General features: G+C 45.5%; 2 protein-coding genes across 6 annotated transcripts in view; both read left to right on the forward strand.

Annotated features, from left to right (window-relative positions):
- The window catches only part of MLLT10 (MLLT10 histone lysine methyltransferase DOT1L cofactor), a 99526-nt gene extending 93172 nt beyond the window's left edge, over positions 1-6354 (forward strand). For all 5 annotated transcript variants that reach the window (XM_085876678.1, XM_085876677.1, XM_085876679.1 and 2 more), the window contains 2 exons: positions 4502-4654; positions 4902-6354. In XM_085876678.1, coding sequence (XP_085732804.1) covers positions 4502-4654; positions 4902-4943 — 195 coding nt within the window. In that variant the 3' untranslated portion in view covers positions 4944-6354. The remainder of the gene's footprint in view (positions 1-4501; positions 4655-4901) is intronic.
- An 11652-nt stretch (positions 6355-18006) lies between these two features.
- Positions 18007-18876, forward strand: LOC147027338 (zinc finger BED domain-containing protein 5-like). The gene has a single exon (XM_085876119.1). It carries the CDS (start codon positions 18007-18009, stop codon positions 18874-18876), a length of 870 nt encoding a protein of 289 aa, XP_085732245.1.
- The last annotated feature ends 708 nt before the right edge of the window (positions 18877-19584 follow it).

Consider the following 19584-nt stretch of genomic DNA (forward strand, 5'->3'; position numbering starts at 1 on the left):
CGTCATAACTGATCTAAGGACCCTTAATGGTGTATTGCGAATTTCCACAGCCATAACAATATATTTGTCTGTATATACATATATCTGTAAATATATTAATATGTAAATAAATATATATATATATATATATATATATATATATATATATATATATATATATATATATATATATATATTGTTGTGGTTGACGAAATTCACAAACCACCATTCAGGTCCCTTAGGTGAGATATCTCTGTAAGTATATGTGTAGTTAGGCCCAAACCCGTTGTCTAGAGGGAATAAATGTCATTCATGCGGGCTGCGACTCTTCAGGATAGCCGTTTTTCTTTTACTATCTTTATTTTGGACCAGCCGCCATTATTACCACCACCAACCACGTCTCAACAGCCATCACAACAACAACCACCAACCACAACGCCGCTTCACAATAACAACCACCAACCACAATGCCGCTTCACAACAACAACCACCAACCACAACGCCGCTTCACCACAACTGCCACGACCTTTACCGTCACAACTCGCCACCATCGCATCACCGTCATTCCCACGCCACTCGTGGGCGCCGATGCTGGACTCGTGCGGGGCGCGCACCGAGCAGCGTGTTCAAAAACATCACGGACTTTCCGCAGAAAACGGATCAAAAAGCATTCACGCCCACTTTTCCTCGGGCCAATGGGGAGCCAGTTAGAGAGGTGAAGGGTCGGAGGCAGAGGGTCAAGGGTGAAAGAGCGAAGCCACGGGGCTTATAAAAACGGCTGCGTTCGTCAGTCAAGTTCAGTTCAGTTGGAAGTTGAGAGTGGAGTGTGCGGAGTTCAAGAGAGTCGTCGGTGGAGCTGGAAAGAAGTGGTACTAGTCGGAGTGAAGAGGACGGAGCTGTGGAGAGGTGACGGCGGCGAAGGCGGACGAGGGGGTGCTCGCGTCGGTGCCGGGAGCTGCCCAGGGAGAGGCCAGTAACGCGACCGAGGTCGAGGAGGAGACGCTCGCCGCGGGACCCGAGACAGGATGAAATCCACCTTCCCCCGAGCATCAGCAACCCCCTCCTGTTTCCCCCCGTGCTGAGATAGTGCGACAAAGGGGGCCCCTCTCCCACCCCCTACCAGACACCGTCCGCGAGGCCCGCGGAGTTGAGGCACCACCGCCGCTCCGCGTCTCATCATCAGACGGGTAGGCCCAACACGGTCTCGGCCCCAGGCCCGCCTACCCCCCTCATCCTGGAGGGTGGTTCTCTTTTCTTTTGCTTTGGGAATATGTGTTGTCGGTGCCGTCTGTGAAGTAAAATTGTATAAGTGTTGCCGTGTGCCCGGTAGTCGGTTAGATCTGCTTTGTTGCATTTGCTTTTTGTGTAATATTGCATTGTCTTCTTCTTTTACATGTGCTTTTGGTGGAATTGTATATGTGTGCTTTCCGTTCATCGCGAAATAAATGTGCTTATTGTTGAACTGTTTTCCCGCTTCGCTTCGTCATTTCTTTCATTGAATCTCCATCTTGCTTCACGTAAAGGGTTGGTCGTGGGCTAAAACGCCCGATAATTAATCGAACCGTCGAGGCCGACGAATAACACCGCTCGGTTATCCCGATAGTACGGAACGGGTCGCTTAAAGTGGCCCGTGTCCGAAGTCGACCTGCGGCGAGGTGCGATCGCCCGGTCTACCCTCCGTGTGGGTACTTAGGTAGGTCGAATTTGGCGAGCAACCCTATCCCACGCGGGGGTCGATTGGCACGATCGCGGTGAGACCGAAAGGTCCACCCGTGACTAGTTCCCGGCGTTAGTCCGAGAGGGTCACGACTGGATTGTCCGTCCGGTGGGCGACGTGCCGCGATTCGAGTTACGTGGCCGTCCGCACGCCGGCGGGCGCGAATCCGCAACAATATGTATATATATATATATATATATATATATATATATATATATATATATATATATATATATATATATATATATATATATATATATATATATATATATATATATATATGTATATATATGTCTGTGCGTGTATGTATAAATGTGTATATACAGTGGGGAGAACAAGTATTTGATACACTGCCGATTTTGCAGGTTTTCCCACTTACAAAGCACGTAGAGGTCTGTAATTTTTATCATAGCGGTACACTTCAACTGTGAAAGACGGAATCTAAAACAAAAATCCTGAAAATCACATTGTATGAATTTTAAATAATTAATTTGCATTTTATTGCATCAAATAAGTATTTGATACATCAGAAAAACAAAACTTAATATTTGATACAGAAACCTTTGTTTGCAATTACAAAGATCAGACGTTTCCTTTTTTTCTTAACCAGGTTTGCACAGAATGCAGCAGGGATTTTGGCCCACTCCTCCATACAGATCTTCTCCAGATCCTTCAGGTTCTGGGGCTGTCGCTGGGCAACACAGACTTTCAGCTCCCTCCAAAGATTTTCTATTGGGTTCAGGTCTGGAGACTGGCTAGGCCACTCCAGGACCTTGAGATGCTTCTTTCAGAACCACTCCTTAGTTGCCCTGGCTGTGTGTTTCGGGTCGTTGTCATGCTGGAAGACCCAGCCACGCCCCATCTTCAATGCTCTTGTTGAGCGAAGGAGGTTGTTTGCCAAGATCTCGCGATACATGGCCCCATACATCCTCCCCTCAATACGGTGCAGTCGTCCTGTCCCCTTTGCAGAAAAGCATCCCCAAAGAATGATGTTTCCACCTCCATGCTTCACGGTTCGGATGGTGTTCTCGGGGTTGTACTCATCCTTCTTCCTCCAAACACGGCGAGTGGAGTTTAAACCAAAAAGCACTATTTTGGTCTCATCAGACCACATGACCTTCTCCCATTCCTCCTCTGGATCATCCAGATGGTCATTGGAAAACTTCAGACGGGCCTGGACAATGGACATGCGCTGGCTTGAGCAGAGGGACCTTGCGTGCGCTGCAGGATTTTAATCCATGACTGCGTAGTATGTTACTTATGGTTTTCTTTGATACTGTGGTCCCAGCTCTCTTCAGGTCATTGACCAGGTCCTGCCTTGTAGTTCTGGGCTGATCCCTCACCTTTCTCATGATCATTGAGGCTCCACGAGGTGAGATCTTGCATGGAGCCCCAGACCGAGAGAGATTGACTGTTATCTTGAACTTCTTCCATTTTCTAATAATTGCGCCAACAGTTGTTGCCTTCTCACCAAGCTGCTTGCCTATTGTCCTGTAGCCCATCCCAGCCTTGTACAAGTCTACAATTTTGTCCCTGATGTCCTAAGACAGCTCTCTGGTCTTGCCCATTGTGGATAGGTTGGAGTCTGATTGATTGAGTGTGGACAGCTGTCTTTTATGCAGATAACGAGTTCAAACAGGTGCAGTTAATACAGGTAATGAGTGGAGAATGGGAGGGCTTCTTTAAGACAAAACTAACAGGTCTGTGAGAGCCGGAATTCTTACTGGTTGGTGGGTGATCAAATACTTATTTCATGCAATAAAATGAAAATTTATTGTTTAAAAATCTTACAATGTGATTTTCATGATTTTTGTTTTAGATTCCGTCTTTCACAGTTGAAGTGTACCACTATGATAAAAATTACTGACCTCTTCGTGCTTTCTAAGTGGGAAAACCTGCAAAATCGACAGTTTATCAAATACTTGTTCTCCCCACTGTATATGTATGTGTGTTACTACCCCCTTCCCTCTCCACCCCCCGTGGACATGTAGCAGTCTCTGCATGCTGTACTAAAGTGCTGTTTTGACGTCCCCCATTTTGTTCAATCTTGCACTACCCTCCCCCTTTCTCCACAAGTCCCACTACCAAACGGAAGTCGAGAACCCCTCCTCTCACACTTACCTTCTCCCAAACCCTCCCCACTTCCCCCTCCTCTCTTCCCCCATCCGCCTCCTTCCCGCTCCCGCCATTTCCCAGAGTGTATCGTGACGTTTGGTGAATTGTCGCTCTCCCACTCCCCCCGTCCTCGCTCTTTCCCCACTTCCTCACCCATCCGATGTCCCTCACCGTCCTCCCTCCCCCTTTGCTCTCTCTCTCTCTCTCTCTCTCTCTCTCTCTCTCTCTCTCTCTCTCTCTCTCTCTCTCTCTCTCTCTCTCTCTCTCTCTCTCTCTCTCTCTCTCTCTCTCTCTCTCTCTCTCTCTCTCTCTCTCTCTCTCTCTCTCTCTCTCTCTCTCTCTCTCTCTCTCTCTCTCTCTCTCTCTCTCTCTCTCTCTCTCTCTCTCTCTCTCTCTCTCTCTCTCTCTCTCTCTCTCTCTCTCTCTCTCTCTCTCTCTCTCTCTCTCTCTCTCTCTCTCTCTCTCTCTCTCTCTCTCTCTCTCTCTCTCTCTTTCCTCCCCCCTCCCTCCCCCTTTCTTCTTCCCTCCTCTCTCCCTCCCCCTTTTCTTCTTCCCTCTTCTCTCCCTCCCTCCATCCTCTCACTCTTTCTCCACCCCCCTTAATATTTTCATCAGCGAAGCGATGGGTTGTGTGTGTGTGTGTGTGTGTGTATATATATTGTACAAACCATGCACTTGTACTGCCTGTAGGACTCCCAACACCAAGCACTCATGTACCAGCTTGTGCAGCAGCAACAGCAACAGCAGCATCACCAGCCTTCGATGGCTGTTCCTGTAGGCCACGATCCACTCCTCCAGGTGGCCTCTCCCAGCCAGCAGCCACTCCACGCTGCCTCTTCCCAGGTGTGGCCCGTGTGCAGGGCTTATCCCAAGGGAGTGAGCAATGTCTGATTAAACTTTTGAACATCCATTTTCTTGCTGTGTTCTCAATTAAAGACAGTGGCTTATTTGCGATTCTGAACTATCCCATGCCAGGAAGGCAAAAAGCTAAGTCGATTTAGTTTTACCCTTTGGTCGATTCAAAATTCATTGTGATGTATTTTCAGTGTCTTGTCACGTGATGTATAAAGTGATTCTTCTCGCGCTGCAGAAACGCGACAAGGGGAACGCGTGCGGAGGAGATGGCAGCTAAAGGACGGGTCAGCTGTGTGTTCTGACTCGCACTCGCGACTGTGCCTTGCGTACACGCCCCTCCCCCCTCGCTTGTACATTAACAAATTTGCCTTTTGGGGGAAGCACCGTGTCGCAAAAGGCTTTTTGTCTTTTATCACTGGCTTCTCAAGCTTGGACCTTTTTGAAAGTAATGTCGTCCCACGATCCAAAGCACTGGAATTTACTGACGGGAGGCAGCAGACTTTCTTTCCTTTGTAAATGTTGTTTTTTTATTTTCCTCTCCAAGAAATGTTGACTCCAGCCAGCAGGACATCCGCGATGGCAGCTGAATCTTCGAAAGATGGACCTTTTAATTTCCTCGGTGCTCTCTGCCTGGCTTTACTGTGGAGTCCGCAACCAATGCATGTATGCAAACGAGGTCCAAATTTATGTTTTGAGAAAACATGTCGATTGATCGATCGATCTGGCAAGGTTCTGGAATTTATGTTTACCTGAATTTAGTCATATATGCTGCGGGATTTGAATCTTATACTATATCCTTACCTCTGTTTTGTTTAAGTTATTGTTTGTACTTTGGGAGCCGTTTTAATGAATTTTTATAAATGTTCTGTTTTTTTTCTTTGTTTTTTTTTTCTTAATGACACTGTAATTTGTACAAATTGTGTACACTTGTAATTTGTATGAAAAATGTTGAAATGTCACTGCCTCATTCTGGAGGTGCTGCTGTTAAAAAAATATAAAAATCTAAAGCAATATAGGTTGCAGGTAAGGATGATAAAAACAAGGATGTGGTTCCAGAAAGGCTGCAATGGGTGGAGGTTGAGGTGGTAGTGGTGGTGTTGTGAGATCCCCCCCCCCCATGAAGGTAGTGGAATTACTTCAGCCTGGCACCGACTCGTGCACGAGATGAACGTCATGCTCATTTCTACTGTCCTTCCGGCATTTTGGAAGTCGGTGATTCATTATCGCTCGCCAGTACTGCTTCTGTGGCTCCAAGATGCCGGTGTGTATGGGTGAACACGGTAGGTTGTGCCTGCTGGCCAAAGATGAAAGGCCGAGCACGTAGGCTGACTCCATGCCTCTTCCTTTTTTTTTTAAAATTATTATTATTATTTTTATTTTTTTATTCATTACAGTTCAATTGATTTTTACTGATCCAAAAAATAACTAAATCTGGTAAGCCGAGTCAGCGATGAATGGTGTTAACATTGTCGAATGCTCAAGCGGACAAAGCATTTGCTTTTTCAATCTTAACATTATCTGATGTGGAAGGGGGAGGGGGATGGAAGTGGAAGGTTCATTTTAGCATGTTTAACTCGATAAAGAATAAATGTGTTAAAAAAAAATTGACATCAAAATGAGACATCGAAGGAAAGAATACTTGTCAGAGGCAATGTGGAGAAGCAATTAAAATGCATAACAAATCTCGAGGCTCGGGTGTATGGTTGTGTTTCTGCCAGCAAGGTTTGTGGTTTCTTGTTTTTTTTCTCATTCATCTGTAAGGGAGAGTACAATAGGTGTGTTGTACACATCACTTCTGGCGATTGTATGAAATGCAAATAAAATAACAAATGAGACCAGAAATGATGGAAAAGCCAGATGAGGATCACACGACACATCAATTCCCATTAAACCTTCTCGATTACCTTATGCTGTTATTTTATAGGAAAATAATTAGGAAGTTTTTTTTGTTTGTTTGTTTTTTCTCTTGCGCTCCCTGCTAGTTGGTACTCGAGTTGAGTTGGTGTGGCTTATCTATTTGGTGTGGCTTATCTGTTTGGTGTGGCTTATCTATGTGGCTTATGTGGTTGGTGTGGCTTATCTGTGGCTCAGCAGATCGGTTGATCTGCTTCCCCTTCCCCTGACTCCAACACAACATAACATGATGCATGCTCTGCAACATGTGTTCATGTATGGAATGTTTGTTGTGTACTCGATGGTAATTGCATTCATCATCGGAGGATGCAATTATTGCACGTGAAAATAACAGGGATGAGTTTATTGGTGGACAAACGCTTTAAGCAAGTATTCTTGAGATGAAAATGGTCCCTCGGCCCTTTAAATAATGAATCGGTTAACACGCCAGTGCTTTTGGTACACGTTGCACAGTTAGTGAATAAATAGAACATTCTGGTTCTTGAACTTGAGTGCCTTACAAGATTCCATACAACCTTTAAGTCACAAAACCTGCAATTACACTAATATGAGTTTTGCTGATGAACCAATTATTGTAAAAGTCAGAGAGAGAGGAGCTCTGCAAGATGTTTGTAAAATCTGTGATGCATGGCTACGTCAATGAAAGTTAGGACGACTATGAAGGAAACTTCTCACGTTTATTCCTGAATATACTAGAGAGTTCATAGAACACCTTTCTCCACGCAGTGTTCAAGTATATAATTCAATTGAAATATAATAATAATGGTTTTAAAGGTCGTTTCAAAAAGGGCTGTTGAAGTCTTTCACACAGCACCTTATTAACCTCTGCCATCGAAGATTGGAGGTTACTGTTTTCACCCCTTTCTGTTTGTTACTTACGAAATCTAAAGATTTCGTAAGTATATTGATGACTTCCGTCCTCTGTTTGTGTTTGTTTGTGTGTTTGTTTGTAGGCACGATAACTCAAGAACGGAAGAAGCTACCAATGTCAAATTACACCACATGATTCAGGAGGGTGATGGCTAGCGTTGATTAGATTTTGGTCAAAATCAGTCAAAGGTCAAGGTCACAGTGAGGTCAAACATAATTCCGTAAATTCATGTGGAGAAATGGAGTATTTTTGCTTCGCTCGACGTTACGAGTTCGTTTTAACTTCGATTTTAATTTTGTCTTCGGTTTTTTGCGATCGCTTGGGACGCTTAAAACTCGGTTGTCGAAATTCTGGTAAAAATCGGATGTTTTGGAGACGTTTTAAGATTGTATAAAAAATATTTCACTCGCGCGTCACGGGTCGTCACATGATGCAGTGCGCAATTCCGTAAATTCATGTGGAGAAATGGAGTATTTTTGCTTCGCTCGACGTTACGAGTTCGTTTTAACTTCGATTTTAATTTTGTCTTCGGTTTTTTGCGATCGCTTGGGACGCTTAAAACTCGGTTGTCGAAATTCTGGTAAAAATCGGATGTTTTGGAGACGTTTTAAGATTGTATAAAAAATATTTCACTCGCGCGTCACGGGTCGTCACGTGATGCAGTGCGCAATTCCGTAAATTCATGTGGAGAAATGGAGTATTTTTGCTTCGCTCGACGTTACGAGTTCGTTTTAACTTCGATTTTAATTTTGTCTTCGGTTTTTGCGATCGCTTAGGACGCTTAAAACTCGGTTGTCGAAATTCTGGTAAAAATCGGATGTTTTGGAGACGTTTTAAGATTGTATAAAAAATATTTCACTCGCGCGTCACGGGTTGCCACGTGATGCAGTGCGCTCGAGCAGACGCGTCGTTGACTCACGTCTGGTTTTGCGTGTGCGCGCTGACGGTGTTTTCGATAAAGATGGTGCTTAAAAGTCATTTTTTTTATCCCAATAAAGGTTATCGTCGCATGCCTGACTCGCTCAGCCGTCGGATTATGTAAAGATTGTTGGTGGATGGCCGAATATTACGGTTTTGTGACTGATAAAATAATATAAAATAATTGCGTGGAGAAATGGAGATTTTTGCTTCGGTCGACGTTACGATTTTTGATGGTTTGGTACAGATTCATCGGATAAACTTTTGGTTTGCTTCGCTACCTTCTCTTGAGACAGCTTTTATTAGACAAGGTCAGAGGTCAAGTTGACGATTTCGTAAGTACCAGTCTATGACTGCTTGTTTTTTGTTTGTTTGTTTGTGAACAGTATTACGGAAAAACTCCTCGATGGATTTCGACGAAACTTGGTGGGGGGATTAGGTATGGTCCAAGGATCATGCCATTAGATTTTGGACTTGGTCCAAAATCCAATATGGCCGCTATGGCGACAATTTTGAAAAATTATTTGAATTTTTTTTTTGCATTTCTACATGTTTTAAGTGATTTCTACCCCCCCCCCCACCGCCAAAAAAAAAATAGTCAGAGAAAAAAAATTTTTGCAACTTTTTTTTCAACACAATTTCGATTTTTTTTTTTGCATTTCTACATGTTATAAGTGATTTCCAACAAAAAACATGCCAAAATTATAATTGGGCTGATTTTGGAACTTCAGGTGGATATACCCGCGTAAAATCAATTTCTGTCTCAAGGAATCTAGTTATGACTAATGAATTGAGTATGTAAAAGGGAAAGTTGCAAACTATAACTCTGTGAGCACTGTTGGCATCAAATTGAATGAATAGGATATCAGGTTCACTTGAGTGACCTAGCAGTATTGGCGACGGATGTTTTGCACTCTCCCGACTGCTCCCCCTCTAGTTTAACATGTCCAAGTACTGCAAAACTGGAATTTTTTGGAAGTCATAAGAAGGCAATTTGTGTTCTACAGTGTTCAAGTATATAATTCAAATTTAAATGAAATAAAGAACACGCCATAATCACTCTTTAGAACACTCGAGAATCGCCCTTCAGAACGCACTAGAATCACCCTTTTGAACACGCCATAATCACCCTTTAGAATACTCGAGAATCGCCCTTCAGAACACTCCAGAATCGCCCTTTTGAACACTCCATAATTACCCTTTTGAACACTCAAGAATCACCCTTCAGAACACTCTGGAATCACCCTTTAGAACACTCTAGAATCACCCTTTAGAACACTCGAGAATCACCCTTTAGAACACTCTGGAATCACCCTTTCGAACACTCTGGAATCCCCTTTCGAACAATCTGGAATCACCCTTTAGAACACTTTAGAATCACCCTTTCGAACACTCTGGAATCACCCTTTAGAACACTCTGGAATCACCCTTTCGAACACTCCAGAATCACCCTTTCGAACATTCCATAATCACCCTTCAGAACACTAGAATCCTTGAGAATTACCCTTTAGAACACTCTGGAATCGCCCTTTCGAACACTCTAGAATCACCCTTCAGAACACTAGAATCCTTGAGAATTACCCTTTAGAACACTCTGGAATCTCCCTTTCGAACACTCTGGAATCTCCCTTTCGAACACTCTGGAATCGCCCTTTCGAGCACTCTGGAATCACCCTTTCGAACACTCTGGAATCACCCTTTCGAACACTCTGGAATCACCCTTTCGAACACTCTGGAATCACCCTTTCGAACACTCTGGAATCACCCTTTCGAACACTCTGGAATCACCCTTTCGAACACTCTGGAATCACCCTTTCGAACACTCTGGAATCACCCTTTCGAACACTCTGGAATCACCCTTTCGAACACTCTGGAATCACCCTTTCGAACACTCTGGAATCACCCTTTCGAACACTCTGGAATCACCCTTTCGAACACTCTGGAATCACCCTTTCGAACACTCTGGAACCACCCTTTCGAACACTCTAGAACCACCATTTCGAACACTCTAGAACCACCCTTTCGAACACTCTGGATTCACCCTTTCGAACACTCTGGAATCACCCTTCAGAACACTCTGGAATTGCCCTTTCGAACACTCTTGAATCACCCTTTCGAACACTCTAGAATCACCCTTCAGAACACTAGAATCCTTGAGAATTACCCTTTAGAACACTCTGGAATCGCCCTTTCGAACACTCTGGAATCGCCCTTTCGAACACTCTGGAATCGCCCTTTCGAACACTCTAGAATCACCCTTTAGAACACTAGAATCCTTGAGAATTACCCTTTAGAATTCAGTTTTCGTCGTATTTTCGTATCGGGTTTCCTTGAGGCCTACCCTTCTCCCTGTGTGCGTACGTGATCATGTTTATTGTATTTTCTCCTTAATACCATCATTTTTTATTTTCTCCACTTTCCCCTCCGCCCTTCATTTCATGTCTTAAAATACAACAAAAAATACCTTTTCTCTCACATTATACCCCACGTAACCACGTGACTTCCTGTACCGACTCTTCTTCCTCTTGCCAATCTACCATCTTCCCCTCTTGATGACCCACATTCACCACACACCTTCACAATTTTTTCTTCAACCTTTCCTTCATCTAATTTTACCTACTCTTAAAAAAAAATATATATATATATATATATATATATATATATATATATATATATATATATATATATATATATATATATATATATATATTCTTTCAACCTCTCACATCACCAGGTGTTCCTCTACCCCCTCTACCCCCCATAACCACGTGTTCCTCTACCCTCTTCTTCCTGTAACTTTGGTCGAACAACCAACTTCCTTCTGCGTTTACCGATCCAAATTCACCAAACACCTCCACGATTTCTCTTCAAACTTTCCTTTCCTCAATTTTACGTTATCTTTATCAAAAAAATTAAAAAACGTTTTCTTAAAATGTTCCAACTTCCTCTTTCACACGTGTTGTTCTCGGTATTGTTGTAATTCACTATTCTTCTTCTTCTTCTCAATTCACCCCACCTCCTTAAATCTATCTCCTCCTAACCCCTCATCCTACCTCCGCTCTTGTCCACCTCTTCACTGTCTTCAGTATCAGCTCGTCCTCTGTTGTTCCAAAGTGTGTGGTGTTCTAACATCTGTGGGCTCCATTCTCACCAAACGGATATCTCACGCTCTCAATCAGAACACTCATCACCACAAACATGCTCCTTCCTTCCTTTCATCACACCTCCCCCTCTTCCCAACTCCTCAAATCTTGTACCTCCCCCTGCCCACTCCCTTCTTCACCATACCTCAATCAAGTTTCATCCTTCCCCTCTCCCACTCAAAGAAACCTTCACACTCTTTCCCCCTCCAAGCTTCCCTCTCACCTTTCTCAAAAACGACCCCTTCACCCTTCTCCCTCCAATCTTCCCCCTTCCCAAAGTGCCCCCACCCCCTCACATCCACAAAGCTGCCTCCTTCCCCCCACCCTCTCTCTTCCATCTCATCCCTCCACCTCTTCCAATCTTCAACCTCTCTCGGCCTCCTCTTTTATTACTCCCCACTGTACCTCAATCCTTCACCACCGAGCCTTTTCCTGAGCTCTTCTGCAATCCCCCACACTCTTTCAACAACTCTTCTTACTTGCCCTCCTCCCTCATCCGACCATCCCCCTCCCCTGCACCCAAAATCTCCTCCCCTCCCTCTTCCTAAATGGAGTTCCATCATCCCCTCTTCCTGTCCAGGCTGGTGTTCCTCAAGACAGAATTCTGGGTCCTGTTCTTTTTCTGGTTTTCATCAATGATCTCTCCGACTCTGGAAAATCCTCTTTACCTCTTTGCTGATGACTCCACCCTCTGCCGTACCATCTGTCATCCCTCAGACCGGCAAGCAGCAGCTTCGTCGCTCACTGCAGATCTGGGTAAAATCACAAACTGGTCCAACACGTAGAACATGTCTTTCAATCCGGACAAATCTTTCACTCTCACTATGTCTCTCAGAAAGGACCATTTGGACCCCCCCCCCCCCACTCTCATCCACTTTCTCAACAATCTTCTGGAAGAAGTCCTTTCGTTGAAGTTTCGGGATTTCACAATCTGCCATGATCTTTCCTGGGAAAGCCACATTTCAAACCTCTCCTCCAAAGCAGATTGCCGACTGGGAATCCTCTGTCGTGCAAAGTCCTTCCTCGGGCCACCTGAGCAACTGACAACATACAAAGCTTTCATCTGCAGCCTGATGGAGTACTGCTCTCCCCTCTGAGCTGGTGCTCCCACCTCTCTAGGCTTCACACTGTGGAAACCAAGGTATTGTTACGTTTGAGGGGGGGGTACACATTCAAAGGGTAATTAGGATGTTTAATTACGTATGCCATGCTGTTCGAGTGTACCAGGATCTCGATGTAATAAGTAGCAATTCAGTGGTGATAAGTTGTCTAGTAAATGTCCATTTCTTCAAGGGGGAAATGATAATTGTCACGTAATTAGATAGGGACACGGGATAGGGTAAGTGTGTCTGCGTAAACCCCTTTTAGTATTCTCTGGAGGCTTGCTGTAACGTCACAGGACAGTGCTGCGGATGGCTCCGCCCCGTGATCACGATTGGCGGAAAGCGACGGCGCTGGGCCAATAAAACGGCTCGATTGGAAGTGACGAGGACGGGAGGATAAAAAGGTTCTGTTCGGGGTCAAAAAGGAAGAGGAAGAAGATCGGGACAGAAAGACCATTTTTTGGGGTGGAGGTTGTTGTGCTGGGAGCGTGCTGTGTTATTGCGCTGATTCGGCCCTGGTTTGATCGTGTCTTGTAGCCTTGCTGAGCCTCGTGCCTCACCTTGGTTGGCTCTGGGGTTCTGCTGGTTCGGAGTACGGGGTCGAACGGCGGGCGGACCTGCCTCCCTCTCCTGCTCGCAACTTGGTGCCAGAACTGGTTCCCTGGCGGCTGTGAGCGGACTTGGGCCAGGACCAGGAGGTCGACAGCACCACGGTGTCTCCTGCCCCTGACGAGCGCAACGCCAGCTCGTCCGACGCCAATCCAGGGACTTGCGCCCACACCACGGTCCAGCCTTACCACCAGGAATAGCTACTGTGTGTGTGTGTGTGTGTGTGTGTGTGTGTGTGTGTGTGTGTGTGTGTGTGTGTGTGTGTGTGTGTGTGTGTGTGTGTGTGCGTGCGCGCGTGCTTGGTGCCTTAGGGGGTTTGAGATTTGTATATTCATTGGAACTGTCTGTGTTTTCCCCACGCCCGATCCCACACCATCCCGTCGAATCGCCCCGGATCCCTCTTCTTGCTGAGTCTTGTTATTTCTGGTTAGAGGAATAAACGTTATCAACTCAGTGAAAAGCGACTCGTGCCACCTTCCTCGTCCCGTTTGCGGTCGAGCGATTAGAACCGCCATCTTTGGGTTATAAATAAATAAACCGCCTCCATCGTTTCGGCTCATTCTACGTTGGCGGGACTGTTCAAGTCCCGTGGACGTCACATTGGTGTCAGGAGTGGGATGTTCGAACCCCTCTAAATTATATTTGGTATCGGGAGAATATACCAAGATTAAAATCTCGCCACGAATTGGAATATAAAATTACTACAGAAAAGCGCGGGAAAATTTTGGCGGGATTTATCAAATTAAATTTCATTGGCGGCAAACGGGACTTCTGCACCATGGCGGATGTGCAGATGTTTGAGGAGGAAGGCCACGTGTCTGGCAGCGAGTCGGGGGAAGAAGGGAGAGACGGGGGTAGGGTTGGAATCTCCCCCATTCCGAGCGTGGACCGTGCTTCATCGCCCGTAATGGGGCCGGCAGCGCCGGAAACCGGTGCGATTACGATCCAGACAATGTTGGAACGTTTAATAGGGGACATGACAGCACAAATAGCAAATCAATTCGTGACACAGAGGGCAGAAATGACAGATCAATTGGGGGTAATGGGGGGAACAGTTGGGTGCACGGATTGATTTAATGAGGGATGAATTGGGGGAAAAGATGGAGAAAATGAAAACTGAGATGCAGGAGTGTGTGGATGTTCAATTGGGGGAAATACAAAGTAAATTCGAGGATAGATTGGAGGAAACAGAGGTAGAAATTACATTGGAGGGGGAAAATATACGGAAAAAATTGGTAGATAAAATTGATGCAACGAACATTCGGGTTGATAAAGTGGATGAAAGCCTGGAACGTCATCGTGCCTGTGTGGATGCTCGTATGCAGCTGCAAGTAGAAGAGTGGGGAGAGCTGAGGAAGCAAGGGATGAATTTGGCGGAGGAGGTAAAAGGATTGGAGGCTTGTTTGGACGAACAAGATAAAATTATGAGCCAAGATGAAGTCTTGGATAAAGGCCTGGTAGAGCCGTCTTTTGTAAGTAGAGTGTCCGGGTTGGTTGAGGAGCAGCCACAAACTCGCGACGGAGCCTTGGAGGAGGTTGTGCGGGCCCAGAAGATCCTGCGGGAAGAGGTGAATCGGTCCATTCAACGTTTGGAACAGGAGGCAAAATTGACCCATGAGACCCTCACCACAAAACATCTTTGGCCACAGTGGGCTCCGAAATTGGATACGCAGCCACAAGGGTGTTTGATCCCTGGGCTGGATTCAGACAAGGGAGAAACTGGGAAGCGGGCCACCGTAAAAGTGATCCCCCTGGTAAATTTTGACGGGTCAGGGAGCCTTGAAGCTTTTCTGACGCAATTTGAGTGTATTTCCCGACTAAACGGGTGGAATGAGCGGGAACGTACAGGGAATTTGGTGGCAACGTTGCGGGGACCAGCCGCAGATGTGTTAAACGTGATCGCGGAGGGGATGTTGACCAGCTCCCACATTTGCGAGGCGTTGAGCCGTCGGTTTGGGTTTGCAGCGAACTGTGATCTGGTGCGGGCCCAGCTCCAGCACCGCAGATTAAAGCCAGGTGAGACAGTGCAGGAGCTGGCACAGGACATTTACCAATCAGTCAGGATAGTGTATCGGGACCTTACAGTGGAGGCATGGGACAGACTGGCACTAGAGAAATTTTTAGCTGCTCTTCCTGACCCTGAGGTCCGAGCACTAGTGGAGTTACAGGATCCACCCACCGTTCACCGAGCGGTCGAGTGCACGGCCAGGCTGGCCTCGTGGAGTCGGCCGGGTCGGGTTCCAGAGAGGCCATCGGTGACGATCCGACAGGCGGAGATCCAGGATCAGGGAGGGGGGCTGGGAGAAATTGGCATTGCCCAAATGTTTCAGGAAATTTGCCAGAAACTGTCAAGTTTGATGAGGGGTAATTCGGTAGTTGATGCGCCAAAGCGGCGGGGTCCAGCCCAGCCAATAGAGCAATTCGATTATGGCCGAGGGGGTCCGGAACCGGAAGAGACAATTCACCGATACTCATACTCACGGTGTCTCCTGCCCCTGACGAGCGCAACGCCAGCTTGTCCGACGCCAATCCAGGGACTGTTGCGCCCACACCACGGTCCAGCCTTACCACCAGGAATAGCTACGGTGTGTGTGTGTGTGTGTGTGTGTGTGTGTGTGTGTGTGTGTGTGTGTGTGTGTGTGTGTGTGTGTGTGTGTGTGTGTGTGTGTGTGTGTGTGTGTGTGTGTGTGTGTGTGTGTGTGTGTGTGTGTGTGTGTGTGTGTGTGTGTGTGTGTACCTGGCGCCTTAGAGGGTTTGAGATTTGTATATTCATTGGAACTGTCTGTGTTTTCCCCACGCCCGATCCCACACCATCCCGTCGAATCGCCCCGGATCCCTCTTCTTGCCGAGTCTTGTCATTTCTTGTTAGAGGAATAAACGTTATCAACTCAGTGAAAAGCGACTCGTGCCACCTTCCTCGTCCCGTTTGCGGTAGAGCGATTAGAACCGCCATCTTTGGGTTATAAAGAAATAAACCGCCTCCATCATTTCGGCTCATTCTACGTTGGCGGGACTGTTCAAGTCCCGTGGACGTCACAGTATTTAGGATCATTGGTATCTCCTGCGATGAGGCTTAGTCTTTGGACCTCTCACTCTCTCACTGCAGGTAGGTCGGTGGACTCTGTCTTCTTCCGTCTCCTCTCTGGCTTTGCCTCCCTGCTTTCTCTGACATGTCCCCCCCTCCCCCATATTACCACAGGACGCTCAAGGTCCTCCAACAACCCTCTTTCTGGTAAAACTACCAAAATCAAGAATCACTGCTCACCTTCACTCTTTCATTCCTCTTTTTCCCCACCTTTGGAACAAACTCCCACACTCTCTTCAATCCTACTCTTCCCTTCAGGTCTTCAAGCAGCTGTTCACCACCATCTCTTATCTTCCCCCATCCAAAACCATGATAGTCAGGTTGCTTGTGTCCATAATTTGACGTTCGTTGGAATTTTTTGGAGAGTAGCGAACCCCAACATTTTCGGAAAGCTTAAACAATACCAAAACAGAAAATCCATGTTTCACATTTTTTTTCAATGCATATAATGTGGTCAAATAGGTCGTTTTGGGGTAAAAACCTTTTTTTTTAAAATTTCAGCTCTGAAAATTCAAAATTAGTCACAAGCAAGCAACTGATGATGTATAATTGTTAACTCGAGCAATGGTTCTCAACCTGGGCGTCGCGACCCCCAGATTGTTTTCGGGGGTCACGCGAAGGTTCTCAAGACAAATAAACAAACAAATATATAATAAAGAAATTCGTAAATATTTTTTGAAAATGATTTTTCAATTAAATCTCCCATACCAATGTTATAATGTAGTCATTATGAAACAGATTTGAGCAGCAAGTGAAGTGTGTGCGTGCGTGCGTGAGAGAGAGACAGAGACGCGGGTGCTGAAAGTCAATGTTAGCGCTAGCTAACTACTGCAAGGTGGCTGAATATGGATCGGTGGCTTGTCAAAAAACGTCTGCCAGCTCAAGATGCGGACCAAGACGACACATGTGAAGGTGGGCCAACTGTTACAAGTTCAACTGAAAAACGTAAGGCGCCGGCGGCAGATTTGGCCTCCAACAAGTGTCCGAAATATCAGACTGACTTTCTGCAGTACGGATTCACATGCCTAGCCAAAAATGAAGTGAAATATCCACAGTGTTCTGTGTTCAGAAGTGCTTGCTCACGAAAGTTTGAAACCAGTGAAATTGAAGAGACATTTACAAACCAAACACCCATCCTACATTGACAAACCATTAGATTTTTTTCTTCATAAGGAGGGAGAACTACAGAGCCAAAAGACGACTGTACGTGAGCACTCTACAATCCCTGTCAAAGCCCTGTTGGCTTCATATGAAGTGGCATACCTGGTTGCTCAATCCAAAAAGCCCCATACTATTGCAGAGAGCCTGATCCGCCCAGCAGCGATTGCAGTGACCAGAGCTATGCATGGTGAAAAAATAGCAAGCACACTTGAGACTATTCCACTGTCTAATGACACAATGGCGAGGCGCATTGGTGAAATGGCCAATAGCATTAAAGAGCAGCTCTGACCAAGTGAAGAAAAGTGGAAGATTTTTCTCTCCAAATTGACGAAACAACAGATGTTTCCAGTTTGCACAGTTACTTGTTTTTGCAAGATACAGCTACGAGGGGAAAATGTACGAGGATATGTTGTTTTGCTCGACACTTCAAGGAACTTCAAGGAACTGACATTTTTAACAAACTGGACAATAAAATGCGCGAGGAGGGGCTAAGTTGGTAAAATTGCATCTCTGTATGTACAAATGGAGCTGGCGCCATGCAGGGGACAATAAGGGGACTGAAAGCTAAAGTTTTTGAAGTGGTTCTGCATGTCAAATTCACTCATTGCATTATTCACAGAGAGGCCCTCGCCAGCAAGAACCTCGAGCCACAACTCCGCAATGTTCTCCAAACAGCAATTAAAGTGGTGAACTTCATCAAATCCCGTCCGGTGAACACCAGACTGTTTGCCACACTCTGCCAGGAAATGGGATCGGAACACGAATCTCTACTATTTCACACAGAGGTCAGATGGCTATCACGGGGGAAAGTTTTAACCAGACTGCTTGAACTGCGTGAGGAGGTTCGCATTTTCCTCTCGGATTGTGGCTCCCCCCTCGCTGACCACCTGACCGACCCCACATGGGTTACTGACTTTGCATATCTGGCAGGCATATTTGATAAACTGAACAGTCTAAACTTGTCACTCCAAGGCCCAAACACCAACGTCCTCACACTTTCTGACAAGGTTACAGCGTTTACCAAGAAACTTGAGCGGTGGGCAGCGCGAGTCAACGAAGGCAGTGTGGAAATGTTCCCTGAGCTCAAGGACTTCATGGACAAATTTTACATAAGCATCCAAACAATAAAAGGACTTATTGCTACTCACCTCAGAAGCCTGCTTGGCCACTTCAATAGGTACTTCCCAAAAGACGACACCCCAGAGAGAAACGACTGGATACGCCAGCCTTTCATCACCTCATCTGCCCAACACTTGTCATCGGAGCTTGAGGATGCGCTCTTGGACCTCTCCTCTGACCGCACATTAAAGACCGCTTTTGCCTCATCCACACTGGAGGAATTCTGGCTGTCAGTGGCCGCAGAATACCCAGGACTATCAAAGGCTGCAATTGATATACCTTTGTGAGAAGACCTTTTCCTCACTGACATTTATCAAGAACAAATACAGATCACGGCTCATTAGAGTTGAGGATGGTCTTCGTGTTGCAGTCTCCAGCTTAAAACCAAGAATACAGCTGCTTCGTTCAAAGAAACAGGCCCAGCCATCCCACTAAAATGAGTAAGTGAATACTATCTGACACTACAAGCCTGTGCCTTGACAGATGTAACTGTTAAAAAAAGAATTATTGTGTGTTATTGTGTTCAATTATTTTGAGTCAGTATTATCTGAATTATTGTGTTAAATCTGAAAAAGAATGAAACTGAAAACCCATTGAGAATCGTTGTTAAAAAGGGGAAAATGCAAAATGAGATGAATGATAATAGGCTACAAGCTTACAACAGGCATAACTGTGATAAGAACTGTGAATGAATTGAGAATAATAAGCCTGCAGGGACACTGAAAGGTATTTGCACTGTGCTTAAAGCTGTTTTTCAGGCCCAGCTATATGAGAATGAATGATAATAGCCTATTGCCATCAGCTTGTAAATCAGTCCTGTTGCCTCCTTCACAATGAGTTGTGCTGTCGGATCTTGAATAAAATTTAAAACTGTACTTAAAGCCAAATTGATTTAGTTTTTGTTTTGTTGTTTTGTTTTTTGTATATTTTTGTTCAGTAATGCAAGGTTTGTGTGTACGTCTGGTAGCTGTCATGTGTGATAGTAACCTCTGTCT

The sequence above is a fragment of the Eptatretus burgeri genome, chromosome 4 (genome assembly GCF_056783735.1).
Source record: "Eptatretus burgeri isolate ZD-2024b chromosome 4, Ebu_testis_v1, whole genome shotgun sequence".
Taxonomy (NCBI): Eukaryota; Metazoa; Chordata; class Myxini; order Myxiniformes; family Myxinidae; genus Eptatretus; species Eptatretus burgeri.

Excerpts from the sequence above, each read along its gene's own strand:
- LOC147027338 (XM_085876119.1), top strand. The coding sequence starts at position 18,007 with ATGCAGGGGACAATAAGGGGACTGAAAGCTAAAGTTTTTGAAGTGGTT.